The sequence below is a fragment of the Daucus carota genome, chromosome 7 (genome assembly GCF_001625215.2).
Source record: "Daucus carota subsp. sativus chromosome 7, DH1 v3.0, whole genome shotgun sequence".
NCBI classification, from domain to species: domain Eukaryota; kingdom Viridiplantae; phylum Streptophyta; class Magnoliopsida; order Apiales; family Apiaceae; genus Daucus; species Daucus carota.
The window spans coordinates 29,259,384-29,271,705 of record NC_030387.2 but is presented as its reverse complement, the minus strand read 5'-3'; the positions used below and the strand labels follow the sequence as shown (position 1 = coordinate 29,271,705).

The window sequence follows — 12,322 nt, the reverse complement described above, 5'->3', positions numbered from 1 at the left end:
AAACCAAGTATAAAATTCGCAGACCCAATGTCAAGAACAATGCTCTATTAAAAATTACATGGGACAGCGAGATTTCTAAGTCTACTATACTTTGAGTACTGGGGAACTATAGTATTTTATACTCTCTCCTTGAGTCTGTCCCTTGAGTTCTTTACCCAAGGATAAAAAACTCAACACGTATTTTTTAGAAATTATAGTGTCATAAATTATTTTAAAGAAATTCCCTTAGATTAAAAGCTTAATATTTAAATTTTGTGTAAAAAAATAATTTAAAAACAAGTTAAAAAATTACATTTTATATCTATCTTAAAATGTGTGTCGGAAAAAATGTAAAAAAAAAATAGAGATGGAGGGAGTACCAATGTACCAGCCAAGAATAAGTAACATTTATCAACTATGAAGAAATTTATGAAGCAAACAATATGGATAAGTTGGCCTAATCCAGCTAACCTGTCTCTTGGTTGTTTAGATGTTTTGCAACTATAATAGGAGCTAAAGTTGACAAGGTTACACAATCAATATTGTGTCACTTTATGTTTGAATAACGGATACAACTAAGAGAAGATCCATATCTGTCCTCTGACATCGGCTTAAAAGGTTCGAAGAACCATACAACTAATCAGCTGATGACTGAACGAAGGAGACAGTAGACAAAAGAAATTATTACTTGATATATTAGTAGTGTTCTGAAGGATGTTCCGAAAGAAAGATATTTTATCAAGATGTCTATTATTAACACCTGAAGTCGGTAATATTCACAAACTTGCCACTGGCATATTATAGAAGGTGGCACGAGAAGTGTAGACCAGCTTCTCAGATTCCTTCATTCTGAACTCAACTGCAACTACTGTCAAGTTCCTTCCACTCCGTACAACAGAGGCATCAACCTTAACCTCTGCCTGCAAATGCATATAAAGATTCGTTAGAATAGACACTTAATAATCAAATCAAACCGTTTAGTGGTGCAGATGTTGGCGACTAAGCTGCAATTATCTAAACTGATCTTTTTTTAATTGTAAATTCATATTAATATATATCAAGCGATATATCAATAAATAAATGTATTCAAATCTCATCTTTGCTGCAGGATAGAAACAAACAGTGTTAATATATATACACACACTTAAATGATTTGTAGACATCTTTATGCTATCGTATAGTTGTACCAAATTTATTTTAGGTTTGTACAAGCCTACATGCATGAAGCGAGTGCAAATTTTATCCCCAAACAGTTTTAAATGAATCTCTCAATTCACCTATTACTTTTAAGTCACACAAAGAGTTGAGAAGTTGAATGATTTATTCCAACGGACTTACATTTTGTGGAGCAGCAGAGAGATAAGAATTGCTAAGTTCTCCAAGAAAAAGCTCCTTCTCTTTTCCTACAACTGTTCTAGCACAAGCTACTGCTACCATCTCTGCTACAGATGCTACAACCCCTCCATGCAATCCTCCATACGCGTTCTATAAATTCCAATCAACTTAAAATTACCCTCCATTTGGAGAAATGCAAAAACAAAATGAGTAATGGGAGTTACAAATACGTAATAATCTACATAAAAACAAATCAGAAAAGCTCAGTTTATAAACAATGCCTACAAACAAAAACTTTGATAATTGATAAAACCATGACATCCATGCGTTCAACACTCCAACTATTTAATCTCTCAACTTGCATAACTCCAATCATAATTTCATATTGTTGCAGTATAGCAATCTTCAGTAACCACAGAACAAGAAATGTAACATACAATTGCATAAAATTCTAAGAACATAAAGGAAGAAATGAAGAACTAGTTTACAGTGACAGCAGCTTTGACACGTAGGTATAATGTGATGTGGCCCCTTTCGACATGATCAACCTTAAGCAAACCCCCAACAATGTTGGAGAAAAAATCCTTGCGAGTACAATTTAACGGGACAGTGTCAGAGGCTCCAATCCTCTCCAAATATTCCCTAAGTTGAGAAACAATCTGTGCAGACACTTCCATAGAAATCTGTGTTTCTTTATGAAATAAAGGTTTCTGCATCATTCTGACTTATCCTTCACCCACGAATCCCCAATATTGGCAGTACGGATAAAGATCAGAATTCAAAAACAGATACACTCATATGCATAACTAATTACCACTCTGCATCAATCATACATAAAAGTTGTGTCTTTTCCTGTCTTTTTTACCAAGAATCAAAATATACCACAGAATCAAATATTCTGCACGATATTTGGCAAATACAATCAATTTCGCCTCTGGGTCATTGTTACATTCCCATTCTTGCCCCCAAACACACCAATACATGAAAAAGCAAATTTCAGTTTTCTTGGAAGCCTTTGCCCTTGTATATATAATCAAAATTCAATATTTTTCTGTCTTTTTGAACCAAAAATCAAAAATACTACAGAATTGAAATATTCTACACATGATTTGCAAAAAGAAATGTAATTTGCATCTGGGTCAGTCCTATATCTCCATTTTTGTGAACAAATCAACATAAAAATCCCATCTTTCTAGAGAGAGAGAGAGAGATTACAGAGACAGGTGGCTTGACAGAAAGAAAGTAAGAGATGTGGCCAGGGTGAATGTGAGTGAGCTTGAGAAGACCCCGAATTAAACGGGAGAAAGTGTCTTTATCTTCAAGGTGTGAGGGAATAGTAGTGCTGCTGCTCACTCCTAGTACATCTTTAAAGAAGAAATCTAACAAACTACCAACATCACCCTTGTCTTCAACCAAACCCATCTCGCCAAATTTTCAGCCTCAATGCAAAATTCGACCAAGTCCTGTGTTTTGGTCAGTCTGTGTTTATGTTTTGGTCGGGTTAGAATAATGAGTACAAGAAAGAGAAATAAAATCACTATTTGTTGACTTTTCTTTTTTCTTTTTAACTGCTATTTGTTGACTTTATATTACTCGGGGAATGGAGGTTAATAAATATATGTATAAAGTAGTGAAAAAGAGAAAAAAAAGTGAGTGAGGTGGTGGGAGTCATTGATTTTTAATATATAAAAGGAAGATAATGGAGTTAAAGTATTGTGAAAATAAAGAAAAAGTTGGAAAATGATGGGACCCATCAACTATTTTAAAAAGGTTTGTGTAATGTAAAGAAATGAGTGGAATCAAAATAAAAAATTGTAAAAAATCTACAGGGATAAAGGGAGTAGTAGCCAAGTAGTATTGGTTGTTGAGAGCTGCAAAATCATGCTAGACCAAGAGATTCAAGAATCTCCTCATGCTTGCTTAATCTTCCATATAATAGTTTTTTGTCACAACCATATCACGCCCTCCGCCCTTATTTTTTTACGGTTTTTACACACTGTTCGACACGTATTTAAGACACATATAAAATATATTTTTATAACTTATTTTTAAATTTTTTTCTTTTTGTATAAAATATAAACATCAAACTTTTATTTAAAAGAAAAAAAATTCGTCGAACTATGTTTTACGAGAGTATTAGAATACGTATCGAGCTCCCTCCCTTAATATAAACAAATGAGGGGGACGGAAGGACTATGTGTTTATGGTTGCCAATATAGCCACAAGCATAACCTTTTAAATATTAGTTTGTTTTCATTATTTATCAAAATTATCAAAATTATGTTAATTATAATTTGAATTGACAAAATTTATTACTAGACCTATTTTTTTAAAACTTTTAAGTTTGTATTTTTATAGTTTTAATAATCAGTTCAAGTGATAAGTTTATCCTTATCATTACAAATTCTCAATTTTCACTTATATGGATAGATATTAAATTATAAATTAAATATATCTAATTATTAGAAAAATAATCAAAACATATAAAAACCAACATTGATAAACAGTTTCGAATCGAATTCGGTGATAAATAATTTGGCAGGTTGGACCAGGCAAGGTGCCTTGTCTTACTAAATTAAACATCAACTAAGCTGCCTACCTAATACTCTCCCCGTTTCTTTTTAATTGTAATTTTGACTTTTTGTCTATAATTTAAAATGATTAAAAAACATACTTCCATTTATTATTTTTAAAATATTTTTTTTTAAATTAAAGTTTATTATTCATATTATTATTTATAAAAAAAATTAAAAAAACAAGTGAAAGTATATTTTTTAATTACCTTATATTACCGTAAAAAATATGAAAGTGACAAGTAACGAGAAACTTCTCGGAGAACTTGATACCAACAAAATAAAATACTGTAAAGCCGACTCACCAAAATAAGGCATCTTCAAACCTTAATTTTCCTTCCTCATTTACTCCTACATTCTAGCAAGTTCTGTAAAAGAAACCTTATCTCATAGTTCATCAAAAATGGCTACTTCAGGAAACACTTCAACCACAAAGAGGTGACTTCTTGTTTCTTGATCAGTCTTCATCATACAATTTTTTGAATTAAAGTTAAGCATTGAATTGTTGTAGGTATGCAGTTGTGACAGGGGCAAATAAAGGGATTGGACTAGGTATCTGCAAGCAACTAGCTGCTGAACATGGTATTATTGTGGTACTAACTGCTAGAAATGAACAAAGGGGTCTTGAAGCTGTGGAAAAGCTCAAAGAATCTGTGGGTTTAAGTGATGATCAACTCATCTTTCATCAGCTTGATGTTGCTGACCCTGCAAGTGTTTCATCTTTTGCAGAATTCATAAAAAACAAATTTGGAAGACTTGATATCTTGGTAATCAACTTTCTAGACTTATAACTATGGTTTCTTTGCTAAAATTTGTTGTTTATTAATTGTTTTTTTGTAATCTTAGTGTTAAGTTCATGAGCAAGATACAAAGGGCCTCTTTGGCCAAGCTTTTTCTATAGCTTCTGGGTTTATAATCAGAAGCAGCTTATTCAACTGTTTGTGTAAAGGACTTATAAGTCAACTCCCGATTTATAAGCCATAATCTGAGAAGTTGAAAATCTATACACATTATTCATGTATGTATTCGTAAATTTTAACTTATTTTTTAACCTCCCTAATTTTGGTTTCCCAAAAAGGTTTTTTTCCAACAAGAACAGAAGTAAAGTTTGCGTAAATTTTACCTCACTTTAAAAACCTCAAATTGTTTCTTTGCGACATATTTATTATTGATGAAAAGAAAATTTGGAACATTTTGCAGGTAAATAATGCAGGAGTTGGGGGAGTTGCTCTAGATGATAAAGTATATTTAGACCAAGTGTCGAATAATGGGGTGAGTTAGTTTAAATACTACTATATGAATATACAATCTTAGTTGATATATTTTTGAACTTGAGTTTGGATTGTGTTTGTACAATTCTGCCGCAACGTAACTTAAGAGAAAGTTGGCTGATTCTATCAATTTCAATTATTTGATGTTTTCTTTCTTTTCTTTTGGCTGTATCATTACGTGCAGAATCAGAGCAGCTCAAATGTAATTGTTATCTTCTTCTTCTTCTTTCATTCTAATATGATCATGAATTATGATACATGCAGTAAGCTGCGGAATGTACTAATTTGCTTAATAAGTTTTTGTGTATCACTCATACTGCAATGTATGATACTGTTCATCTAAGTGTTGGTTATTCAGACAGGACAAGTCGATTGGAATGGGATTATGTCCGAGTCATACGAGTTAGCTGAACAATGCTTGCAAACGAACTACTATGGGGCAAAAAGAATGACAGAAGCACTAATTCCATTACTGCAGTTATCTGATTCACCGCGTATTGCAAATGTTTCTTCCTCCATGGGAAAGTTAAAGGTATATAACATATCGCAAGACCATCACATTTCAGCTTTGCAAGAGATTAGTTTCATATGCATAGATATCTGATTAAGGTAGTTTTGCTGATTATGGGAGTGTCTGATTCCCAAATCTTATTTTCGTGCCTTGTGGTGCGTCCACTTGTTCAGAACCCGCTCAAGCCATTATACGCTTAGGTAGTCGGGGTTATATTAATATACAACTAAGAAGCCTGAGGGGTACTTTTCAATTCTTACTCATATGTTTTGCTAGTTTAGAAAATTGCATAGCCTGTATAAGAATGATTAACTTGAACCCTTTCTGCATTTGAACTGTATAAGATTCCTTATTATTGACCATTCCTTTTGGACTGTTGGTTCTCAGAATTTACCAAATGAATGGGCTAAAGGAATACTGAATGATGAGCCAAACCTTACAGAAGCAAGAGTCGATGAGGTGCTAAACCAGTACCTGAAAGATTACAAGGAGGGATCAGTACAGGAAAAAGGTTGGCCACACTTCATGTCAGCATATGTAGTCTCGAAAGCAGCAATGAATGCATACACAAGGATTTTGGCCAAAACGTACCCAACTTTCTGCATCAATGCTGCTTGTCCTGGCTATGTGAAAACAGATATAAATATGAATACTGGTAAATTAAGTGTCGAAAAAGGGGCTAAAAATGTGGTGAAGATAGCATTGCTGCCTAACGGGGGACCTTCTGGCCTTTTCTTCGTTGAGGGTAACATATCATCCTTCGAGTAAAGGTAACTGCAACTATATGCTGCAAACAAGCTATCATGGCACAATAATTGATGAAATGTAAACCAAATCAAATTCAATAGGCCTCAGTTTATATTGGTTATCTGGATATTCATGTTATGTTTACCTTCTACTATAACTTTGTAGTGAGAGATTAGTGCGATGATGCCATGAAATGATGTGGTGATGATATCAGGTCTTCCTGTTTCCCCGAGAACTACAGTTTGATATGGATCACAGAAACCTAATAAAAAAATACTATGAACTAATTACTGAAGTCCAAGTAACCGCAGACCTGAAAGTCTTAGCATGACTAATTGGAAACATCTATGTTCCTTCATCCTTGTAGGATGTCATTAAATTATCAAGTCCGAGGCTAATTGTTCTTGGACAAACTAGTCTGATAAAAGTAAGTTATTACTTGTTTCCTTCCGAAAATCCTACCTTTTTTTACTCGATTATAATCATCTACAAATCAAATCAACATGCAACATGGTTTTAGAAATCGGCTGACCTACCGATTCAGGATTTATTAGAGATTTTTTGGATAAATCTATTGATATTTAGTCAAACCGAAGTGTAATCGATAAATCAGTAAAAAAAAATTATTTAAGGATTAATCGGAAATTTTTAGAATACTTCTAAATGAAACAAAAGGTAAAAACACATTCAATGGCTCACGTAATAACTAATAAACCATCAGTTATCATGTCTTCCATTTCTTTTGTCAACCATTTGCGTGGCTTCTTCAAGCCCGCTAAAACTTAATGTCAAATTTCGTTTTCGTTTTAAGTATTTAACCAAACTGCTTTCATTCTGGATTTTAGCCAAGCTGCAACAGTACAAAGCACATCAATGGCTGATTAAGTGACATGCAAATAGTTAGTCCGGAACATTTTGCAAGAAAATAGATTTTCTGCTGCCTTCCGCGGAAATTGGCATGCAGGATTTGATTTGGTACATGCAGATCACACGAATATTATCATATGCACAGAAGATGAGCAATTCTGCAAATACTAATCCTTATCGGAGCTGTATAAATGTATAACCAGACATAAATGTAACCCATCAGAGAACTTGATATCAAATTATTCAAAGCTGGTATAACAAGACATAAATGTAACCGATCAGAGAATTTAATATCAATTCAAAGCTGGGACATATACCAAGTCAAAACAGGCACATCCAGACACTGATAATAAAATATCCAAGTTCAAAAGTCGGACTAAATTAGAAAACTCTAAATGCACAAAAATTATAACAGAAATTCGTTTACAGCACACATTTTCTTTTAACTGAAGAACATCTTTTCTCGGTATCCAAAAACTAGATTCCAAACTGAAAAGCATCATGCTTTACTGAAGTGATTGTTTCTTGTTATTTATCATTTAGTTTGCTGCCTACCATCTGGAATTGCAAACAGCACTATAGGCTTCGATGGCCTCACAAATGGAACATCACATCTAAAATAGCCCTTCCTCTCCAGCTGCAAAATCTCACCTTTCTTCAAGTTTCTCATATTTGAATCCCCATATGCTGCACTTTCTTTCTTGGTACACGGGTTAAGCACATCAACAAAATCCTCATCCTCATCAAGCTGCAGAGCAATTAATATAATTACTAAATTCACCACCAGAATAATAACTTCAATGAACAGCACAAGCACCAACCAGAATAATCACAAGACGAACAAATACTGCACACCCGGTCACCCACACATTTACATATATATATATGCATCCACAAAAGGATTTACAAGAATTTTAACTTAATAAATTTTGAGATATTCTGAAAATTAGAAACATGAAAAAAGAACAGTTATATATTTTCAGGTTACAATTCTCGAATAACTTTCTGAATAATTGACTATAAATGCATGTTATCTCATGTTGTATCAAATTTTTTCTTCTCAAATTTATTTGGATCAGAACAAAATTCCTATATGGAACAGCAAGGTGAAACAAATCATTTACAATTGAGAGCCCAAATTCTTGAAGAAATTAGACAAATCATGATAACAAAATTCATTCGGAGAGCAACACCAGCACTATAAATATCATATACATGACAAGCTGACCCAGAAATATAATACGGAGAACTTTACTAACAGAAAGAGTAGCAAAATACCTTCTTCTTTGTGATAAGATAATCAAATTCCATTAAAGAGAGTGGAACAAGTTCATTTGTATCAGGCAGCCAAGTAAGTTTCAACTTTGTGGTCTTGACAGATCCTGCGAGGTTCAAAACCCCTGTCAAATGCTTGATACTTCCGTCCTCATCCTTGCTGATTTCCTTTACTATGGCATTACCCCAGTCCATCAAGGTAATCTCCTCCCCTGCCGAAATGCACTTGGCATCAGCAAGATCTAACCATACGCTCTTTGTGTAAGTGGTAGCCTTATCCCCAGCACCAGGATATTTCTTATGTCTTGGAATAATGCGAACATAAGGATCATCAGGTCCATCTTTTAACATCAACAGGACACGCTCTGCAGAGACTGCAGTGTGTCTAGGACAAACAGGATCGATGATTTTCTTATTGATAGTCCACAACTTGTCCCATTCCATCAGATTAAGATTTTTTGATGCACCCTAAACAAATTATCAAAAAGCACAGTAAATTACCTGCAGTTGCATAATTAAACATGTCCAAGCTTTGCAATACCAAGGAGGTCTTCTCACAAGAAATTTTTTGACACCCCCCCCCCCCCCCAAACACACACACACAGGAAAAACACATTTGAAAAGAAAAAAAAATTCGGGCCTGGAATGCTTTGATACATAAATTACAAAGTAGACAGTAGAAGGCACCATGGTCATATATTGTCCAAGTATTATTGCCACAGATGCCTTGTTTAATGATTCCTGACTAATGTTAAAAATTTAAAAAAAAAAAAAAAAAAGAAGAACAAAAAAAAGAGCAATTCAAGCTGATATATTTAATGAAATACAAAGCGTCTGTTTGAACTTACTTGCTCGAGAATGAACTGTATCAATGCCTCAATTTGCAGACCTCTGCGCACAATACCCTGCACAGTGGGGAATCTAGGATCATCCCATCCATCAACCTTTCCATTTTGAACAAACCACAGAAGCTTACGCTTGCTAAGAAGTGTATAAACCATATTCAAGCGACTAAATTCATATATATAAACCTCTCGCAGTCCCATATCATTTTGTATTCTGTAATACTGAGCATTGCGATCATGATACTCACTAGATCGAAGTGCATGAGTAATACCTTCTATAGAATCAACAAATGGGCATGCAAAATCATAAGTTGGGTATATCTTATATTTATTGCCAATCCTATGATGGGCCATGGGGTTGCACCGGTAATAGACAGGATCCCTAAGAGACTTGTTGGGGTCCTGCATGTCCAACTTACCTCGGACGCAGCACATTAAACCCCTTTCTGACCCAGCAATCATTTCCTTCCATAACTTTATATTCTCCTCTACACTGTGGTTTCTACACCTTGACTCAATTCCATCCATCCTTTCTTTCTGCATCTGCTCCCGTGGTGTATCATCCACATATGCCTTCTTCTCACGAATCAATTTCTCAGCCATTTCCATCAGCTGGGGAAAATAATCTGATGTGTATGTAACATCCTTATAATTGATACCCAGTGTTTTAATGTCGATCAAAAGATTATCCACAAATTCATTACTTTCTTTTGCAGGATTCGTATCATCAAAACGAATGATAATTTTACCATGATACCTATCAGCAAAGTACTGATTCAGGAGTGCTGCTTTTGAATGACCAATGTGCAGATAACCACTTGGCTCAGGTGCAAACCGCAAACAAACTTTTCCACCTTCTGCATTTGGAAGATCTACCTCATTTGTTGACCTACTTCCTACTTTTCCAACATCTCCGTTTGCAAGCGCATTCGAGCCCTTTTGTTCTTTCTCTACTGATTTTGTTGTTGGCTTTCCAGAGCCCTTTTTTCCAGCATATTGTGCTGTTACTTCATTTAAAGCACCGTATTCAGCTGATATTGAATTGAACCATCGCCCCAAGTTTGGATATTTCTTGGAGTCCTTCAAGCTTTCCCATCGACGCCCAGTTACTACAAAAATAAAATATTATCGCCGAGTCCAAACACACACACAAACATAAATGTATGCATACATAATTATATGTTAGATATTCACCTGCAAGACCCGACCAGATTGCTAAGTCTGCAATAGAGAGACTATAACCAACCAAAAAAGTCCGATGCAGTAAATAGCCATCCACAAATTTACAAGCTCCCTCAAATTCAGAGCCCGAGGCAAAGAGAGGGGCATAATCAAGCCACTCATCTATCTATGCAAAACAAAGAAGTAAAAAGATAGTGAATCACAGCAGCACTACCAAAGACACTGAACAGTAACAAGCAGGAAAATGAAAAATGAATTTCAAAAAGACTAAAAATGTACCTGAGAAGACTCGAGATCATCCCGCTTGTACAAACCTTGAACATTTTTCGATATTCTACCAAGATAACGTAGTATTGCATTTATCCCCTGTAACTTCACACTAAATACAACCAAAAGCTTTTATAAGATCAGCAGTACACACTAGTCTTATTAATTTAATCTCCAACAGATATGAATGTTAAACTTTTTTTACATTGTTCGTATTCAGGGAAATACATCAAGCAACAAACTTCCTTCCAAAAAGAAACATCTCAGAGAGAAGCATAAATGAGTGAATTACTGAATTAGAAGTATATATTGTGAAGAGTTTAGAGATTTACCCAGTGGGGAGAAGTAGTGCAGGAGGGGAGGGTGAGCTGAGATCGGAATGAACGGAGATGGGGATCCCGGCGAGCTTGGCGGTGGTGATTGCGGAGAGGGGAAGTGAATCTGGAGGGTAGTGAAGCTTTAAATCCATATCTTCCATCAGAGAGAGAGAGATTAGGGTTTGAAAAATAATATAGGGAGAGAGGGGAGTCTAGATTAGGGTTTGAAAAATAACAGTAGAAGAGAAGAGAGTAGGGTTGAAATGTTGTAAAATTACGCTAACTTCCGCCCTTTGTTTCCTCCTTCCAGCCGTCTTCGTATTGAACAAACACCCCCACTAATTTTTATTTTTTTTTATTAGGGTCTATACTCGTAGATACAATAATTGCAATAGGCATAGGATTCATCCAAATAAAATTTATCATCTAACAAAAAATACGCAAAGATATGTTCGGGTGTTTAAATAATAAGATGATTGAATCAGAGAAATTCATGCCTTATTTTTCCATGATCCTGAAAATCAAATTAAACAAAAAAAAATATATGATTGATAATTTAAGAAGAAAAGAAGTATGAATTGTGACGAAAGATCTAATATTTAAAAAAGTACAAATATGACATATATATCTTGGCATAAAGCAAAATATCAAGTTCAATAACAAGAAAGTATGAACTCATAAAGAGCACGGTTGGATAGGTCAGTGGTTAAAGGCTTATCATCTATCGTCCTAAGTCTTGGGTTCGACCCTACTCATGTCGAGAATATCTTACCCTGGCTCGAACAGATACTCATTTGTAAGGCTATAAACCATATTTGTCAAAAAAAAATAAAGAAGAAATGTATGAATTTTAATATCCAAACAAAGTAAAAACTGTGGTTAGACGCACAAGAATTAAAATGGTTATATCCATAAATAAAATTTCTTATGATATTTTTGAGATCCCTGAATTTTTTTGAAAAGACTTTTTTGATATAAATTGTCCTATTATGGAAGTTTTTTGAAAAAATTACATTTAATTATCATTGTTTTAGGCCATATCAGCACATAAATTTTCCTGATTGCTTATTGTTATAAATTAAAGTTATAAATTTTACAAACTCTTAAAAAAATTCTTATTGTTATTAAGATTATATGACGGAGATAAGTGAAA

The 12,322-nt window shown here is 34.2% G+C and overlaps 3 protein-coding genes across 4 annotated transcripts; 1 reads left to right on the top strand and 2 right to left on the bottom strand.

The window, feature by feature from the left end:
* Positions 1 to 507: 507 nt before the first annotated feature.
* LOC108193167 (uncharacterized) lies at positions 508 to 2,842 on the bottom strand. Of its 2 annotated transcripts, none has more exons than XM_017359702.2 (3): positions 2,530 to 2,842; positions 1,318 to 1,464; positions 508 to 899 (listed from the first exon to the last, which is right to left on the bottom strand). In XM_017359702.2, exons 1-3 carry the CDS (start codon positions 2,734 to 2,736, stop codon positions 756 to 758), a joined length of 498 nt encoding a protein of 165 aa, XP_017215191.1. In that variant the 5' UTR covers positions 2,737 to 2,842; the 3' UTR covers positions 508 to 755. The 2 variants fall into 2 exon arrangements, with proteins under 2 accessions (XP_017215191.1, XP_017215190.1); XM_017359701.2 differs by lacking the exon at positions 2,530 to 2,842 and adding an exon at positions 1,803 to 2,179 and having other exon boundaries at positions 648 to 899.
* A 1,326-nt stretch (positions 2,843 to 4,168) lies between these two features.
* LOC108193165 ((+)-neomenthol dehydrogenase) lies at positions 4,169 to 6,629 on the top strand. Its single transcript, XM_017359700.2, has 5 exons — positions 4,169 to 4,325; positions 4,399 to 4,654; positions 5,088 to 5,159; positions 5,517 to 5,690; positions 6,057 to 6,629. The coding sequence occupies exons 1-5, from the start codon at positions 4,291 to 4,293 to the stop codon at positions 6,435 to 6,437; spliced, it is 918 nt and encodes a 305-aa protein (XP_017215189.1). The 5' UTR covers positions 4,169 to 4,290; the 3' UTR covers positions 6,438 to 6,629.
* A 919-nt stretch (positions 6,630 to 7,548) lies between these two features.
* LOC108196302 (glutamate--tRNA ligase, cytoplasmic) lies at positions 7,549 to 11,509 on the bottom strand. Its single transcript, XM_017363531.1, has 6 exons — positions 11,185 to 11,509; positions 10,865 to 10,964; positions 10,598 to 10,751; positions 9,407 to 10,512; positions 8,562 to 9,026; positions 7,549 to 8,031 (listed from the first exon to the last, which is right to left on the bottom strand). The coding sequence occupies exons 1-6, from the start codon at positions 11,328 to 11,330 to the stop codon at positions 7,819 to 7,821; spliced, it is 2,184 nt and encodes a 727-aa protein (XP_017219020.1). The 5' UTR covers positions 11,331 to 11,509; the 3' UTR covers positions 7,549 to 7,818.
* Positions 11,510 to 12,322: the final 813 nt, after the last annotated feature.